Here is an 18,566-nt window from a genome sequence, read left to right on the forward strand (position 1 = left end):
CAGGTCCACGTCCTTCTTACGTCCTTCAATATTTATGAAACACCTTTTATTAATTAAACGAGGAGAACCCAGCTGTTGTAACCACGCAGCCGGCCCCAGCGCGCCCCTACCCGCTGCGGCACGGCTTCTCCTCACGCCCCTCCGTGCCAACCCCGCAAACGAGCGTCCCTCACCCCGACCTCCCCCATCCCTCCCCGCCCGAACAGCCGCCCTGGATCCACCGCCTCCCGCCCGGGCGACGGTCCCTCAGTCCCGTCCCGCCCCCCCCAGCGGCCCCGCCCGCTGCCGCCTGACCCGGGAGGCGGTGGCAGCGGAGGCGGGCCGTGGTGCGGCGGGGCTCGGGCCGGTGAGCGTGGTGCGCGGTCGGGCGCTCGCGGGGCCTCCCTGCGGAGCCTGGGGTCTGCGGCGAGGCGGGGGGTGGGGGGGTCTGCGGCGGCCCGGTGAAGGGGGGGTGTTGCTGGGATGGCGGCGGGTAGCCGGGCCTGGGCAGGGCCTGGTGGGGATGGTGGTGACGGCGCCCGGGTGGCTCCTGTCTTGTCACGGCGGAGGAGCCCGGGGCGGCCCAGCCGGGGCGGCGGCCCCCATGGCCGCGGTGCGGGGCGGCGCGGGCGGCCGGGAAGGAGCAGGAACCCGCCGCGCAGCGGGGCCGGGGGCATGGAGGAGCCGGGCGGGGGCGGCGGGGAGGGGTGTGATTAGGCCTGATTACAGTAGCCATGGTAATAAATAACTTTTTGTGTGTCTCCTCGTGGAACGGAGAGGTTATTTGTCAAAATACTTTGGAAAACTGCTCCTTTTAGTTTGTCTTTTTTTTCAGAAGGTTCGTGTCAGTTTGGGGTTCTGTTGTTTGAATGTGGAAAAATCTGTTGGGAGTGGTCAGAAACTGTCAGGTGCGCAGCGAATGAAAAGGTATTAAATAGCAACCTTATGCAATGCTAAATTTTCCGTGATGTTGTTAGAATCTTTGGCCACAGAGCGGGTAGATGACGGCGATGTTTTTGTACTTGAATACTGTGAAAAACGCAAGTGCTGGGCAGCACAGCCCCGTGGTGAAGGGAATTACCTGCACTACTGGGTTTTCACTTCCCTTTGGAGAGAAGTGCCAAATAGGCACACGGGGCCTAGAAGCTCTGCCTTGAGAGCAGGTGGTGGAAATACGGGCCAAGGAGTCAGGAAGGGAGTCCATTTATTTGGACCAAAAAAAGGCTCGAGCCAGCAGCATTACCGAGAGGAGGGAAATGGGACACGCCGGCTGGGTGACTGTAGGCGCTGGGATACCGGCCTGAGAAGATGGTGCGCGTTGAAATGGCAGAAGATGGGAGTCTACCGAAGTCTTCAGTAATTTTAAGAGTAGGAATTACCACGTTAGATCAGATCGCTGACTTTCTCTGTTGCCTGGTCTTTGCTGTTATCTAGCCTTAGGCGCTTAAAAACTAGCAGAAGGCCACCATTTAATGAAAAATTTAAGGGCTACTTTAAACAAACTAATTTAAATAAACTAAAAGCAAAAAACTGGTAAATTTAGCAGCTACTACCTGCTTTGTGTTACTGTATATCCTTTATAACATTTGTTTTAATTCAGTTTGTTCTCTGAATTCTTGAAAGTTGCCAGTACTTTCTCAGTTGCTCTTTCCCTACAGAAATAAGGCCTAAACAGTTCTGTTTGCACGGTAGTTCTCCTTCATCCTCTTCATCTTTCAAATCAGTGGCTGATAGAAAAACAGTTGTCAAATAGGAAGAGCTCTTGGATTAAGGGGTTTGTTTCGGTTTTGCTTTCTCCTTCCCTACACCCCCCAGGTTTCAAAAATAGTGAGTCGGAGTGTCCTGCCTCTGTCAGTCAGGATGTTTAATCCTCTTAGTAAGCTTTAGGCTTCATGTTTACCTTCTGGCAGTAAGATCCACCATCAAGCTATATTTTTTTAATATACACATTATTTTTTAATGAAGTGGGGTTTGCTGTTTCAGAAGAAGGATGGTCAGCCAGATATTTGAGATGTTAGCTTACAAGATCAAATTGAACTCAAGTTTCGCTCTTGCACTGTAGCCTCCCTTGGTTGAGTCACTTAAAACCGCAGAGTATATTTGTACTGATAAATGAAAAAGGGCCAAGCACTGGATTGATCTGTGATTATCTACAGTGCCCGTTAGCTCTTTTTTGAGCTCTGTTTTGGCCCAGCTTTCTCCAAGATAAGTTCCTCTAAATCTTATCTGGCACTACGTAGTAAGATCCGGACCAGTCTGTACTGGCTGTAGGACCAAAGGTTGGTTTGCAGCACTCTCGTATTTAGTGATATACACTTTGCCATTCATTCCAGCTCTAAAACAGAGGAAATAAGACTCTGCATTGTACATAAATGGATTACAGATAAATATTAAAACATGCAGGACACTTAAATACTATATTAAGATCATACACTGAAAATAAAAATGACTGAGGATCTTCCTTGCATATGATCAGATTGCTACTTAAATGTTCTGTTTCAGAGAATATTTCTTCTTGTGTTGTGAGGGAGCAATCCAGTTGGCTTATTTAATTTATACCATCCATTATTTTGTGTCAATTTTAATAAATTGATAAGAATTCATTAAATGGAGCTCTTCAGGCTGACTTTCAGTTGTCTTGTGTTAAACTTAAAAATCTACTGTGAATTCTTTCTACCATTCCCAAGTGCTTTGCCACCCAAATGCATAGTTTGGTGGTAACTATGCTGTACATATACTGCAAACTTGGGAGGTTTCAAACAATCAGAGATGAGTTGCAACATTCCCACTCTTCTGAATTGCTAAGCCGGCTTTTCTCTCTCTGCCATGCACGGCCACGCGCTAGTGCCAGGTATACACTGATCGTGCTGACATCTCCATTTTCTTGCAGACCTTTTTTAGTGTAAATAGAGTCTGAGCTTTAGCAAGAACAGTGGTGCTGACAGTGTGATGAAGGTACAGTGAATAGCAAATTAATTCACTATTAAGTTAAAATGCAGCTATGGCTTTAGGATTTTACTTGATGTCTCTTATTGTTATATGCTAACAATCACTAGCAAAAGAGTTATTTAAAATCTGTAAAGTATCTTTGCCTTAGCCCCCCCCCCCAGCAAAAACAAATCAAAAAACAGGAGGCAAAGTAGACTAAGGTACTGCAGTTGTGTTCACACAAATTAATTGTTTACTAAAGCCTTAAGAAGGGAATTTTTACATAATTGGATTCACAGGCACTAAAAATGTCAAAACACTAAATTTTGCCCATAAAGAAGTAAACTAATGTTAAACTAGTCAGTCTTTCTCAGCCTTCTAAACATTTTCTGTGTTTTGGAAACCTACAATAATTTTTAAGTCAGAGTTCTTTACTGTTAAATTGCTTTTCACCTTTATACTCTTCTTAAATGGAAAAATTGATTTTTCATTAATAAATACAAGTGTTGATACAAGATGATGTGGTTTGTGAGTCCCTAGGGTTTTTTTGTTAGCAAATATTTTGATTATGCATATCTTAAATGGTTAATGTCTAGATCGTAAAATATATGGCATGGTTAAGTATAGTCTTTCGTGTAAGGATCTACCTCTATTCACAAACTTGTTAAGAGTTTTTTGCAATTACTTTCATTATAACTGCTTGCTGTTGTGCTGGTCAGAGCATGCTTATAACTTCTAAACTCGATGTCCTTGGTGGTTATTAAATATACCCTTACAATTACGCTAGTGTTGTTCTTCATCTTAAATCAAAGATGCCGAGCCTACTGGCAGCAAGTCACTGCAATCAACCAGGAAAATCTTCTCCAGCCCAAGATTGGTTTTTCTGCTACGTGATGGGGAACAGGCAGCGAGCCTGGTAGCTTGAGTCGCTGCTGGTCTGCTCCACGTGGGATGCCTTCTCAAGCCATGCTGTCATATTCCTAGCTACGTGTCTGTTGTTGGACTGAAATCACTCGTCTTTTACATGAAATTGGATTCTGTCGCATCATAAAAATACAGATGCGTTCCAGATTACATGGCACTTCTGTCATGTGACAGCAAAGGCAGCAGTCACATAAGTGCTATCTGCATTTTAATCGCAAAAGATGTGGGAGCGGAGCACAGCATTCCATCTTTGCCTCTTCAAAATCTTTTCATGACTTGTAGTTCTTAAGTTTCTCTGTTTTTGTTGGAGTAGAGGAAGATCTAATTTTCCAGATTATATCCATGAAATGCCTTCAGCACCAGAGGTCTTTGCCCTGAGAACAGGTCCTAAAGGGACAACTGCTGCTGGTCACCAGGTCGGAAGAGCAAAAAAGTGGTTTGGGGTTGTCTTTTTTCCCGCTTCATACCATGAACCTGACATCCATTTGTGCTGACAAAATAACAAATGAAACGAATGTTTCTTGCAAAGCAATTAGCAGAGTACAGAACAAACTTTTAGATGGGTTTCACTTCCTCTGTGTTTGATATTTCTAACTCCTAATAGTCTTAGTTGATGACATCAATCCACTTATTCCAAGCAAACAGCACTGCATGAACAGTGCATAGCAGCAGAGCTAAATATCCTGTCTTGCTCTGAAAGCAGAAAGAAAATAGTAGGCGCGTTTTTTTTTTTTTTACTTTATTGATAGTTAGACTAAAACAAGAAGAGACATTAAATAAACTTAAATGTAGGTACTATTTCAGGATTTTATTAAACGTTTGGATTTCAGTAGTTCTTTACTTCTTTCCTGATTTACTTTCTTCTTTTCAGATGGTGTGTTTACAAAGACTAATCCAATCTCTTAGCCTTTGGTTTATTGGCTTGGTAAGCCACACTTGCCTCTCTCTAAGGGAGAAGTAAAGTACTTGATTCACCAGAAAAAATCAGTAACCTGCACACCTCTTCCTGTTCTGGTGCAGCTTTCTTGAATGTGACTCAGTGTTGCGTGAGGTCTCAGTGATGCTGTGTACAGCGGCATTAATGCTTCTGTACGTGTAGTAGAAGTATTTTTATTTTTGCACTTTTTACTTACTTACTTACCCCCATGTTTTCTGTAGCTTGCTATCATTGTGATTGAAAGATGCCTCTAAATTTTTCTAGCGTACAGCTTACAGCAGAGAATCATTGTTTTTCTTGAAAATGCATGCTCTTTCATTTTTATATAGTATTCCATTTTTCTTGTCCAGGATCGTTCTTCTCTTCTAGTATAATAACCTGATTTCTCTGAATTGACAATGCCTTTCAACACTGTCAGCAAAAAATTTCACTGGAAGTTTTTGCATTCTGTGTTGTAAACACTATCTTAGTCCAAGAATGATTTGTATTTGCTGCATTTGGCCAAGACTGAAGACCTGCATTCAGTTAAAATGGGGATTTTGTGCATTTCAGAGTTCAAATAAGCCTATTGGATTCTTTTCCGTGCTTCAGTTGTTGAAATACACAAGGCAGTTTGAGGAATAGAACCTGTGACCTTTGGTACATATTGGTATTTCCAAGTTTTTGTCACCTGGGGAGCAAGGAAATGGAAACACCAGTTGTCTTTCTCACTTTATAAACACTGTAAAGAAAATAAGTAATTCTCTGTTTTTGTTTTGTAAAGCACAGATTTAACTCTTCAAAGTATTTCTTTCCAGTTCTGTGAGTTGATGTTAGTTGAAGTTATCAAGATTTGTTTAAATCTGTTGAGTGCTTTCCCTTAAATTATTTAACTAAAAATATATTGAGTTTGTAAGTTCAGCCTTTATTTAATAGACAAAATGTTAACTGAATTTTTTAATACCTTAGAGATTTTTCTGGAAAGTATCAAAAATCAAGTTAGATTTTTAGATTATTTTTTTACTCCCCTATTTGCTACTGATCTTAATACTTTTTAAGATGGAAAGTTTAATATCAGGCGTGTCCATATTCTTCTGATGTTTAACTTATAGGAAATACATGTCCGTGATGTAACTAGATGTGATGCCTATAAATGCCTTGCTGTCTTGGAATTGTGTATTTTAAATCTGAAGGTTATAAGGAGATAACCATAACATATCAGACACTGTACCAAGCGACCAGATAGCCTTCTGCTAATAACATGCAGTATGGTCATCATTAGAAATTAATTAGAAGGTATTTCATTGTAAGGTAAACATTGTTAGGCTTCATTTATGAATACTCAATACTTTTTATTCCAATTTGCAGTAATGGAACAGCTGCAGGATCCAGTTATGCAAGAAGATGCAAATATTAAAGCTATTAATGAAGAGTACAGGAAAGCCTTTATTTTTATCAATAAAGGACTGAATGCAGATGAACAGGGTCAGAAGGAAGAGGCGAGAAGTTATTATAAGCAAGGGCTTGACCACTTGCTCCGAGGAATCAGCATTCCATCGCAGGGTCCTGCATGTGTCGGGTCCCAGTGGGAGTCTGCTCGGCAAATGCAACGGAAGATGAGGGAGACCCTGCGAAACGTTCACACTCGACTCGGCATTGTAGAACAAAATACCCCACCTGTACAAGCCAGTCCTGCTGCCGTGGATGCCCCTGCTGGGGTGCCCAAGCTGTACCCATCCATTCCTTCCAAAGACAAGCCAGAAAGACCCCCCGCCCCTACTTCTCTGTTTGTACCGAGTCAGCCACCTGCAGCAGATGGAAGCGCTGCACCTGTGAGCCAGGGGCAAATTCCAGCTATGAGTCCATCGTCTGCAAAACCTCTTTGTCTGCCAAATGAAGCACCTCCTGCCTATACTCCTCAGGCCACCAATGGCCATTTTACTGTGTCTTATGGCACAGACTCTGGGGAGTTTTCTTCTGTAGGTGAGGACTACTACAGTAAGTGTACTCAGCCACCTCCCCTTGAAAACCTGGGAGTGGATGCAGATGAGCTGATCTTGATTCCCCAAGGAGTACAGATATTCTTTGTGACTCCTGATGGGCAGGTTAGTGCTCCTTCCTATCCTGGATATCTACGGATTGTGAAGTTCTTGGATACAGATAGTGAGACAGCCCAGAATCGTCCACCCGCATTTCTTCAGGTAACAGGAAAATAATTTTCTCCTTTAATTAAATCTCAAGAACTGTCATAAAAAGGCTATCTTCTTAATCTCATGCTCTTCTGAGTCTGAATCTCTGTGTGATAATATGAAGGATGTTATAGCTGTTGGAAACAGTTTTCTGCAAATATACACATTTATGGCTTTTTCTGCAAAAATCACCTGTGTGTTTTCCCAAGGCTGTCAAGTGCTGACTGTTCTGGTGAATTCCACTTTTTAAGGGACTTAACATGTCTTTTCATTTCATAAAATTAACTAATAGAGAAGACGTGTTGATTTCACCTATTGTAACATGTCAGGGTGAAACAGGGTTGTGTGCTACCCCCTTGAGTCTCAACTAGTGATAAAGTATTGCAGTTAGGACAACCGATAATTTGGATAACGTGAGCCCAATTAACGTTAATCCAGACTCTGAACTACAGATAAAAAATACGCATTATTTGGATTTTTTCAGTCCATGCTTGCTTCATGTGGGCATGCTCTGTAATGTACAGTATGTTTCTGGTCTGGTTCCTGACTTTGGATCTCCTTGTTGCTGCTAAGATTGGCTGTTGGAAGTCTCATCAGCGAAGGGGAAACTTGGAGGAACAAACAAAAACTGTTTCCTGGTTTTGGGTCTGCTGTTTCATCTCCATGGGTGCTAGCAGTCGGCCAGCGACAGCCATATGTTCTCTGTATCCAATCGTACAAACCTGTTCTGAGATCTACAGGAAGTTAAAGGCGCTGTGAATCCTGACTTGTTTGGCAGTGCTTTTCATCTGCTTCTATGCCTGGGCCTTAAAACTAAACCTCTGTTAAGAGGCTACCAGCCTGAATTATAGTCCTGTGAAAATTAGTTTTTTCTCTATATTAGACTGTCAGAACTAATCAAGAATGATATTCCCACATGGGATTTTTTTTTGGGGGGGGGGTTGTTTTTCTTTTTTTTTTTTTAAGATGGCATAAGTTTTTTTTACTTTTCTTACTAAACTTTACGGAAAATCAAGATTGTGGTTCTTATCAGTACGTTCTGCCTGCCTTTTTTTTTAAAAAGATGCTTTAATTCCTCTATGTAATTATCTTTTCTAGGTTTGTGACTGGTTGTATCCTCTAATGTGTAACCAGTCTCCTGTTCTGTGCTGCAATACTGGAGTCTACATGTTCCCTGACACGATGTCCCAGATACCAGGGTCCTACGTGGGAGTAGTGCTGTCTTCAGAACTTCCAGCAGCTGACAGAGAGCTCTTTGAGGATCTCTTAAAACAGATGTCTGACCTTCGAATCCAGGTAAATTTCTGGGCTGCCTGTTTTAAGCCAATAAGAAAAGATGTAAATGATCAATATGTTCTCCCATTTATAGTTGATTGTGTAAAACTGCAAAGTTCTGTGTCTTGCTCGGGAAGCTCACCAGTGAGAAACAGATAAAGTAGTCAACATAAAGCAACCTAGTAATGAAACCATAGGCCCTGTGAGATGGGAGGACAGAAATTTTACAATAGTAAATTGTAAGCACAGAGAGGAATTGGAGAACATTTTGTATATTTTTTTTCTGTTTTCTGAAAGATAGCATAAGACCCAAAATGAAATTTTGTGTTCAGGAGAAAGCACGTTTTTTCCTGTGTGCGTGCACACACATGCACTTACTCTCTGTGTAGTTTTGATGATACCATTCTTGGAATATTATGCCCAAATGTGTTTACAGTTCAAAAATGTTAAGCTGCTTCAGAGAAGACTTGTGAAACTAGTGTGTACCTCAAAAATGTGCCTGCAAATGGGATCTCAAAGTAGATAAATCTAGTGCCTTATTGCAGTAAGATATTGACAGATAGAGAAAATAGAAAAAATCCCCCATAGTCTAACAAAGGTGCAATAAGATACAGTGACTGGAAAGGTGAAAAATGTTACTGCAAGAGCACTGGAGCACCATTTCAGAAAGAATGGTAATCAATAACTACTTAAAAGCTCATAGCAAGGTTTTATCTTTTCATGAAAGATGGAATCTTGTTGAATCACCAAGATTTGGATGCAGTGATGATGCAGGACCAGTTTGCCACATGCCATGTGGGCAGAGTTCTGTTATGGTATAAATCCTGTTGAGTTCAGCAGGGAATTTCACTAGCACAAGAAGCCACTAATTTTTACTTAAAAGGGAAAAGTACTACAGAATTATGTGATGTTTCAGTGCAGGACTTACTAGATAAAATTATGTCATCTTTCCTGCATAGAAGTAGTTCAAATTGGGTATCTCACTAGTTCCTTATTGTCCTAAAATTCCATGTTTTTGTTAATGTTCCCTGATACAATGTCACAGGTGCCAGGATCCCATGAGAGAGTAGGGTTATCTTCACAGCTCCCAGCAACTGAGCGAGCGCTTTTTGAAGATAAATTTAAACAGATGTCTGGCCACAAAGTCCAGGTAAATTCCAGGACAATGATTCCAAAATTTTGTAGTTTTAAAAAAAAAAAAAAAAATATTGTCACTGAAATACATGTTAGAACTGCTGAGATTGCAGACTCGACTGACAGCAGTAATGTGTACTGTGCCCTGTGGGGGTTTTTTTTTTGGTTCGTTTTCTTTGTTTGTTTGCTTGTTTTGTTAAGAGACGATTCAGTTACTGCAGGCTACAACATTTGGCAAATGGGCAGATTTCTGGAGTTTTTAAAACTGTGATATAGCACAAATATTTCAAAGCCTAGTCTGATGGCCATTTAATGTGTCTGTTTTATATAGTACTCATGAGGATCTAATTAACAGCTATAACATAATTATAGTAGTCACCTGTCTTATTAGAGAATCCATTTGTGCTCCTTAGCATACTCCTTAGAAGTCTCTGTTTTTTCTATGTAGTGACCCAAACTGTGGTGTAACTAGATTATATCTGGAACATAGTTTGGGGGTTTTATTGTTTTGTTTGTTTGTTTTTTAGCTATAGCTGTGCATCAAGGTTATTTCTCCTGCCTGGCCCCTAAAGTGTTTTGGTCACATACTAAAGACATTTCTTGAACATGAGATTTCACACTGCTGTCAAGCAGTAGTTGATGATACAGTACGTGTCAGTGATGCATTGTTAACCTTGTGGGTAGCAACCTTCTAAATCTTAATCTGTTCTTTGCTGTTAATGTTGGGTTTGTTTTGTTTTACTGCAGCAGTCATCTTTGTGCAATACTCTGCTTTTATTTCCAGTAAATATTTCAGGGGAATTTAAGAATTACATGTAATATCAAATATTGTTCTAAGATGTGTATTCTATTCTGTTTATGGGTTTCATCTATCAATGCTTTTATTTAGACTCTTCTATACTAAACAAAAATGTTTTGTCTTTCTATCCATCATTAATTAGCAGTCTTTTCAATCATTGAAATGTTTGGGGTTTTTTTTACACTGGAAAAGTTCTAAAAATAGGATCTTAAAAAACCCTAAATCTATTACATTTTTTTTGCTTTCTGTAATTAAAGTTTAATTATATATTGTCTGTGAGCTGTGTAAAGTTACAATATTTAGAAACACCAGCCAGAGTGTGGTGATGGTTGCTGTGATTAACATCTGCTCCAGAAACTCCAGTGTTTGACAAGAAATCGCACACCCAACTTGAAATGGGGAGCAGTGTCACGCACAGCTTGATGTGTGCCTTGCCTGTGCCAGTCTGCAAAAGCATCAATAGCACATAGAATGAATAATCTCCTTTATTTTTGAATTTAGGAGGAAAGGATGAGGAGCAAAACAACCAGAACAGCTGCATTCTTTTAGTGCAGCTGGACCAAAGACTGCAGTTCCCATATTGAATAACAACAGAGTTGACTTCCCTCTCAGAAGATAAAAATGATAGATGAACAAGTTTCTTATCATTTTTGCTAGTTAACTGTACTTTTAAGTTTTCTCTATGTAACTATTTGACCATATGGCTTTGTTGGCAAGCAAATCTTTTCATTGTAACTGGATGGAGAAAGTGTACAGAAAATGCTGAGCTGTCTGACAAGCTTTTTTGAACACATAGCATTTCTGTGCAGAAGTAATTGAATCACAAATTTCCCTTGAGTTTCTGTACACTTACCCAAGGAATACACAATATTAGCATTATTTGATAATGGATCGGTATGATTTAAAAAATAAATTATGATGATACATTGTGGAGTAGATTCTCAGATGTTTACTTTCACTTGTTAGCCTTCAGAAGCTTCTAGTGATGCAATTAACTTGCCTCAGACCGTACGTATCCAACCACAACCTGAAGGAGCGGAAAATCAAAAAGAGTTGCCAGAATGGAGTGAGAAAGTTGCCCATGGAATCTTGTCAGGTACTGCTGTAATAAGAGGATTGTGTTGAATATAAACCTCTGTGAGTAACATTTAAACAGTACTTTCACCTAAATGCATATGTGCTGGTAGAAGCCGAGTGGTGAAAAGTAGTTGTTCACTAGTTTCAGTTGTGATCATCTAAAGGATACTTTGATGAGCTTTATAAAACCAGTGCAGAATTTAAATCCATTGCCAACCGTCTTGATCACTGCAAATGAGTTAGGCTCCTCATTTGACTTTATGTTAAGATATCGCCCCCTGCGACTCAAACCACTGTGACAGAACCATTTTACTTCTGTATGAGCTGTTACATTAAAACAGGCATCTATTGTGATTTCTGCAGATAAACATATTGTTTTTTTCTCTGAGAACCTTTGGAATATACTAATGACCACCAGCTGATTGTAATAATACAAATCTGCTAGGAAGGCTTGAGGGTCGGGTTGGACGCTTTCAGAATGTTAATGGCATTGAGATGTGCAGTTCTGTCAATTCTGACCCAGCTGGGGCTTGGATATCTATTAAAAACCTGAGTATCTGTATTAAGATGAAATTTCAATGAGGGGTGGCTGTATTAAACTTACAGTGAACTGAAAAAATGTGGGTGGTGTAGGAGCAGAAATCACTGCAGAAATTCATGCTGCCCCATTCAGGGAAGGGTGTAATTGCAGACTGTGTAATCAGGAATGTTTCTAATGTCAGTGTTGCAGAGGCTGAGGAGGGAAAGTTGTAGGAATCGGTGTCTGTAAAATTGTACATTCTAAGAAAAACAATTTTTGCGTTGAAGGTGCATCTTGGGTAAGCTGGGGCCTAATAAAAGGAGCAGAATATACTGGTAAAGCTATCCACAAAGGAGCTTCTAAACTGCGAGAACATATTCAACCAGAAGAAAAACCTCTGGAAGTCAACCCAACTGTAGCAAAGGGGCTTCAGGTAGCAAAACAGGCTACTGGAGGAGCTGTGAAAGTCAGCCAATTCTTAGGTAAAAGTTTCCATCTTACAGTGTATTATATTTTTGCCTTAAATAATAAATATTCTGTAAAATGAGAGCTAGTTTCTTTGAACTAGATAGAGGAGGGACTGACCTGATGAAAACCAGTGATTAGTAGTGCCTAGTTAATATCCTGTGAGAGATGTGCTTTAAGAATAATATTTATTAAATGGCCTCGAGGCATCTTTTCCTTTCTTAATAGTCTGTACAGTCTTAAGTTTGGCATGTTTTTCTGAGTTTTAGACAGCTGATTGAAAATGGTCTTTCTCTCTCTCTCCTCACGTTGATAACCGTGTCTTTTAAAAGCTGTACTGTCACTGGTTGCTAACATGCATATTGTACCACTACAGAATGTGTGTGTGTGTGCATGCTTTTAAATACACACACCTGAAACAAGTCTATTAGACTATGTATAAACTTCCAGACAGAAATGGCTTGGTGTTCAGAGGCTCTTGGTAACCCTAGCAGCTCTCAGTACCTTCATTCTGTTATTTATTTGCATTAATGTTTATATTTAGTTGCTAGTGACTCATCCAAGTTTAAAAGCGAATTGTGGTGGATGTCATAAAAATATTTTGAAGAGCTGGAATGATTGTAAGAAAGACTTCTCCAGAAGACAAGTCGGGAAAGAAACACGGCTTGTTCCCTATCTGTCATTTGGGGATAACAAAGCAATGGAAATAGTGTATGTGACATATGTGTATTTATTGTAAAGTGCTTTTTAGCCGTTAAGACCAACCTTACGTGTTTCTTACGAATTGAAGCTGTGCAGAATCTGAAAAATAAGGTTGCTTCTCTATGAGTTCGATACTTAAGCATGGATTAGAGTTTGGCTTTCAAATAAGCATATTTAAATAGAAGGAACACTTGAGACTTCAGTGAAGCTTACTTTTAATTAGGAGTAAGGACTTATAAAAAAAGATGTTCTATGTTCTTACTAAATAATCTACATACTATTGTTTTATGGTAGTTGAGGGAGTGTGTTCTATAGCAAGCTGTGTTGGAAAGGAGCTGGCTCCACATGTGAAGAAGCATGGCAGCAAATTAGTTCCAGAATCCCTTAAGAAAGATAAAGATGGCAAATCCACTTTTGATGGTGCTCTGGTGGTAGCAGCAAGTGGAGTTCAAGGTAATAAAAATTCTTTATACTTTTTTAATTGCATACTTTTCAATGCTATGAACTCAAATAAGCTCTTCATTCTTCCAGGGTTTTCAACAGTGTGGCAAGGTTTAGAAAGTGCGGCGAAGTGCATTGCTAAAAGTGTTTCAACTGAGACTGTAAAAACTGTCAAATATAAGTAAGTTATGCTCTTACTGGTTTCATCTTCTACAACATATTGTCATTGTGGTTGATTACTGGCAAAAAAAGCTTATGAAAGTGCAGGGAAGCTAACTGAAATACCTGCTTTGCTCTAATTATGCAGCTCATGATAAGCTGCTAAGTGCACAGTAATGACCATCTCCTGTAAGTGAAAACACGAAATGAGTAAATGATTGTGGTAGGTATTTTTTTAGCTCTCTTCTAGAAGTATTACAGCTTCAGGCTATGTTACAAATACTGTTCAGATTTATATCTTTGCTTTACAGTATAATGTCATTATGGAAACAGTTATGGTTTTAAACCTCTCAGCTCTGATCTCGAATTTATGTAAACTTAGCTAAATTTGAAGAAAAATGGAAGAACTTAAACTGTCAGCAGGTCTGACTAAAGTGAGGAGGTACAAAAAAAGAATATTGTGTAAGGAAATCTAAGGCATAAATAACAGTAATAGGATGGCCTCGACTTGCAAAATACAGGTGTTCTTAGTAAAAGGTAGTGGGGGAAGAGGATAGTAACATTTGGGATTAAGATGATGTTACTAAGATGATGGAAAGAACAAAGTTGAGTACATGTTCTGGAAGATGCTGTGGAGAATAAGGGAATACATTGAAATAACTGCAAAATATAGGAAACGCACTCCTCAAAAAAAGTGCAATAGGTACAATAGAAAGTGAAGACTCAGCAAAAGCATGTATGTTAAATGAAATCAGTGATAACTGTAGCAAAACAGATGTTAAAAAGGATTGCTGAAAGTGCATACTGGCTACTAGCAGAAGGTAACAAGGTAGACATCAGCATACAGTAGGAAGTGGTTTGGCATTCAGGGTTGTGTTGTGATGCATTTCAAATCGGAGACTCCATAGTGAAGTTCTAGTCATGCTAATGACTTGCTAATGTTTGTCTTCAGTAGGAATGTCAGGGGGTATTGTACTGGTACTCTTTTTACATAAATTCACCTTAATGTTTCTGTTTTAGATATAAAAATAGGAAATATGGAGATCAGCAGTCAACAGCCACTAAGAGTGAAAAACAAGTAATTAAATGTTGCAGTTAATTACAATACATTTGAAAATATTTGATATTTGATCTTTTAAATCTATCTATATAAATGTATTAAAACTCTACATAATATCTCTTTTGAAAGCTGGTTTCTGTTGCGGTGGCAAAGATTTCTGACACTCAAAATACTTCAGTAAACGAGCTAAATTCCACTTAATGGCAACAAAGCTAAAGGAGCATCACAGCATCTCTAAACCAACAAAAAACTCAGCTAAAACTTATCTGCAGTACCTTTGCAGATGAAAATTTAAAGAGATGCTCATGATATATGTATGTTGATCAGAACCAGCAGAAAGCCTAGCCCAACTTTTTTCTTTAAAAAAAAAAAAAAAAAAGGAAGTTACAAATGATGCAATTGAGACAGGAAGCAAACTGAAAAATCAATTATCAAATATTAAGAAATTGTTAGTCTAACTGTATTGGATGAGCCACAGTCTTATTTTAAATGAGGTTACCTATTTTGCTGACGTTATATAAAACTGGCTTATGATGAAATTGACAAATACTGCACTTTTGCTGTGAGATTAATTCTGTGATCTGAAAATAAGATGTTGGTGATTCAAGGCTGTTACTCTATCAGAGAATTTAAAAAAAAAAAAAGCACTAATGTTTTTTATTCAGTTTCATTCTTGGTTCCATCCATTGTACCATGGCTGCTGTACTGATGTGATAGATTTTTGGATTATTTGATACTCTGTGCTTCTCTCTAGCATTATTTTGAGGTCCTCAAAGAATCTCTGTTCATTAGAAGCACAGGGAAAAAGTGACTCTGCTAACTGCCGTGATTCTGATGGTGCCAGAAATGCTTCCCTGTGGCCTGGTTTGTCTGATTACAGTGCTCTTTGGGGAAATGTCTGGCTGTCCGGAGCAGCTGATAGTTACTGCTCTCACTATACTCTTGTCCTCCTTCAGTATGCTCTCTCTGCTGGTGTAGATGTGTACCTTCCTTCACACTTGAGTAATTAATATGAGACTGCTGACTTGCCCCCTAAAGCATAAAAAAGCTGGACCCACAGCCCAGTGGAGAAATGAGAGGTTTTCTCTCTTGGTAATTTTCAACGAATCCTCAAGATAGCTTTGGGCCTTTGGGGGTTTTGTGTAACTTTTCCTACCCTCCCCGCCCTTCCCCTTTGCCACTGTTTTGATTCCAGGTTACTTCAGCCAAGTTTTCACAGCACAATGGAATTTTTTTTTGTAGCGACCTTGCTACCTCGAACATATGAGCATAGCTCTGTCAGCAATTTTTTGTACCTGGGAGATCTGTTAGACTGGGTTAATTTGCTTGAGCACAGTGGTGCACCACCTCCGTGAGTCCACTTTTGGGACTTTGAACTAATATGCCAGTCCGTTGCTGTTACACCAGATATAGTATCGTATTACACCACGTACACGCAGGTAAAGGTGATATAGGACAAGTACTAACCAAGCACTATTCTGGCAGTGGCGGCATCAACTGAGGAAAAAATATGCCTGAGGTGATTCCAGTCCCTTTTTCTGTAACAGCTGAGAAGGCAAGACAAGTTTGTCCTCCCTCTTCCTCAGTGCTGCCACCCATGGTACTGACTGAGATGGTTTAGCAGCTGCAAGGGTCTAACTGTGGGGACTTACATGGGGGAATAAAGGGTACTGGGAGTTTAAGTAATTTAATTCACTAAGAATTTAAGTGAAAAAGTACTTGGGCATTATGGGACACAATATACCCAACAATATGTGCGATTGGACACAACTCCCCCCTCTTCCCCAATTCTTACGGTTCTATAGATAAGCTTTCTATTCTTCAAAAGTAGAGAAGGACAGAGAAAGATGGGAAGGTTTTTGAGGAAAAAGGGCAGAAGCATATTGGTATCTTTAAAGAATAATCCACATGATAGAGGAACAGCCCTTACTCAAATGGTTTGGTAATTTCTAATTTTAGTCTTTGACATTCAGGCTGTGTGCTTATTATTTTTTCTTGGTAATGCTTAAATTTTTCCATTCAAAAGAATTCTAGTGAAGAGAACAATACTAAGTAAACATACTTACAAAACTGCTATCTTTCTTAAGGTATGGGGATGATGCTGGCCATGCTACAGACAACGCTATGAATTCTGCAATCAATGTTGGTGTGACAGCATTTAACATTGACAATATTGGTATCAAGGCTGTTGTAAAGAGAACTGCGAAGGAAACCGGCCATGCTGTGTTAGATGAATATAAAGTATTGGATAATGAGAAGAAGGATAAAAAATGAAAGCAATGAAATATTTCTCAAAGCCTTACAGTAGAGATGAAGCTTCCTATTTAGAAGTAACTGCATTGCTAATCTGCGATTTAACACAAATCACACTGTACTTTTCAAGCAGCTGTTACTTAACTTGAGGTGAAAATGTAAATGTAGGGAGGGCATTTGTAGAAGGAAAAATGAAAAGTTGTCTTAACTCTTCATTCTGTATTGAACAAGGGTTTTAAAGAACTGGACCAGGGCTTTAGACAAGTGGAAGGATATGAGTTTGCAGTTAATAAACTTGCCTCTGTAAGCACTTTTTCAAAATATAATATGGAATAATAGATAAATGTAGAAATACTATTGTGAATATTTTTGTAATACTTTATATTTGTAAAGAAGGTGGTGATACAGAACAAATAGGATTACTAATTCTGGAACAAATAGAATTACTAGTTTTGGTTTTTAACCTTAAGAGTTACTTTAACAGCCTTGTCTTATTTAATATGCACTATAAAATAAGCTTTGTGTTTCATTGTTTTGTAGGGAATTTCCCTTTTCAGCCACCAAACAGCTAATCTTATCCAAAGTTCATGTTAGAAGAAATGAAAGATGAACCTCAGGTAACTAGGTATTTATTCCCTTTAAAACTATATTTTTTTCCATCCAGCATATAAGCAAACCAAAGATATCAAGCATTTATTCTAAAAGAAGGTATTTACAACTCTAGAAAAATGTATTATCCCTTTGACTCCACAAGGAATATACAAAGATTCTTTGAAATTGAGATTTTTATGTAGAGAGGATAAGTATGTTTTTGCATAAATTAAAGTATTTTTCTGTAAAAACATTCTGTAGAGGACACTAAGAACTTCTACGCATTCTGTACTTTTCAGCAAATCCAGAAAGATTCAGAGTATATATCATGGCCTCCTAATGGAAGACAACATGTATTTGTTCAACAAGTAGTTCTAACAGTCAGCATCGTTAGTCCATTAAATTAGTAGCTGCACAAGGTATGTCGTTAAAGGGTATGAAGACAAGCCCTTTTAACAAAGAGACGTGTGGAATAGAATAGACACTACTGTGTAGGTTTTTCATCCTGTTCCTAGTGCAGTATGAAATAACTCAATATGTAGAACCCTTGAGATGCTTTTACACCGCTACTTATTTAACAGTTCATTATTGAGGTTTAAGGCTGCTACACATGCTAATATTGGCTGGACCTGCAACAAACAGAACACCATCAATTTACAATTTATCTCCTTTTCATGTAAATGGAGAACTATAAATGGTTGTTAGCAAATGATATTTGCATCAGATGATTGAAAAAATATAGTAACAACTACTCTCTATTAGAATGGTAATACTGCACATTTTGTGGTAGCTACTCTAGGCGTGTACTTAGGGTGAGTAATGTGAAACAAAGGATCTAACCACTTGAAGTGTAACTGATTTATGGAAATAAAGATTAAACTAAAATTGGTTAATCTGCGCTTTTCCTTTTTATGATGCGAAGCTACTATATGGATCAGTGAGTGGAAAGACTAGGACTTCTAAAGTAATAAAAGAACAGCATTGGGGTACATCTATGATAGAAACAAGCTCGTCAATTACAGCTTAAAATATTTCAAACTAAAAACATCCATCAAAAGTACATTACAACAATTTCTGTTACTACAGTCTGTCGCTTGCTGGCCAGTGTAACTAGTTTAAGGCTACTAAAGACTTCAGACTAGCAAAAGCAGTTT

General features: G+C 39.0%; 1 protein-coding gene across 9 annotated transcripts; it reads left to right on the plus strand.

Annotated features, from left to right (window-relative positions):
• The first annotated feature begins 216 nt into the window (after window positions 1-216).
• SPART (spartin) lies at window positions 217-18,303 on the plus strand. 9 transcript variants are annotated; one of them, XM_074567480.1, is made up of 10 exons: window positions 290-346; window positions 815-906; window positions 6,116-6,948; window positions 8,035-8,232; window positions 9,257-9,361; window positions 11,111-11,240; window positions 12,029-12,223; window positions 13,203-13,361; window positions 13,440-13,530; window positions 16,656-18,303. In XM_074567480.1, exons 3-10 carry the CDS (start codon window positions 6,118-6,120, stop codon window positions 16,840-16,842), a joined length of 1,896 nt encoding a protein of 631 aa, XP_074423581.1. In that variant the 5' UTR covers window positions 290-346; window positions 815-906; window positions 6,116-6,117; the 3' UTR covers window positions 16,843-18,303. The 9 variants fall into 9 exon arrangements, with proteins under 9 accessions (XP_074423608.1, XP_074423634.1, XP_074423581.1 ...); XM_074567498.1 differs by having other exon boundaries at window positions 330-346; window positions 818-906; XM_074567488.1 differs by having other exon boundaries at window positions 334-355.
• The last annotated feature ends 263 nt before the right edge of the window (window positions 18,304-18,566 follow it).

The sequence above is a fragment of the Larus michahellis genome, chromosome 1 (assembly GCF_964199755.1).
Source record: "Larus michahellis chromosome 1, bLarMic1.1, whole genome shotgun sequence".
Lineage (NCBI taxonomy): Eukaryota > Metazoa > Chordata > Aves > Charadriiformes > Laridae > Larus > Larus michahellis.

Bases quoted from the DNA above. Each gene is read 5' to 3' on its own strand.
- SPART (XM_074567507.1), top strand. From the start codon at position 6,118: ATGGAACAGCTGCAGGATCCAGTTATGCAAGAAGATGCAAATATTAAA. The intron at 12,224-13,202 runs GTAAAAGTTTCC...GTTTTATGGTAG, and splicing joins GAAAGTCAGCCAATTCTTAG to TTGAGGGAGTGTGTTCTATA. The intron at 13,362-13,439 runs GTAATAAAAATT...TCATTCTTCCAG, and splicing joins AGCAGCAAGTGGAGTTCAAG to GGTTTTCAACAGTGTGGCAA.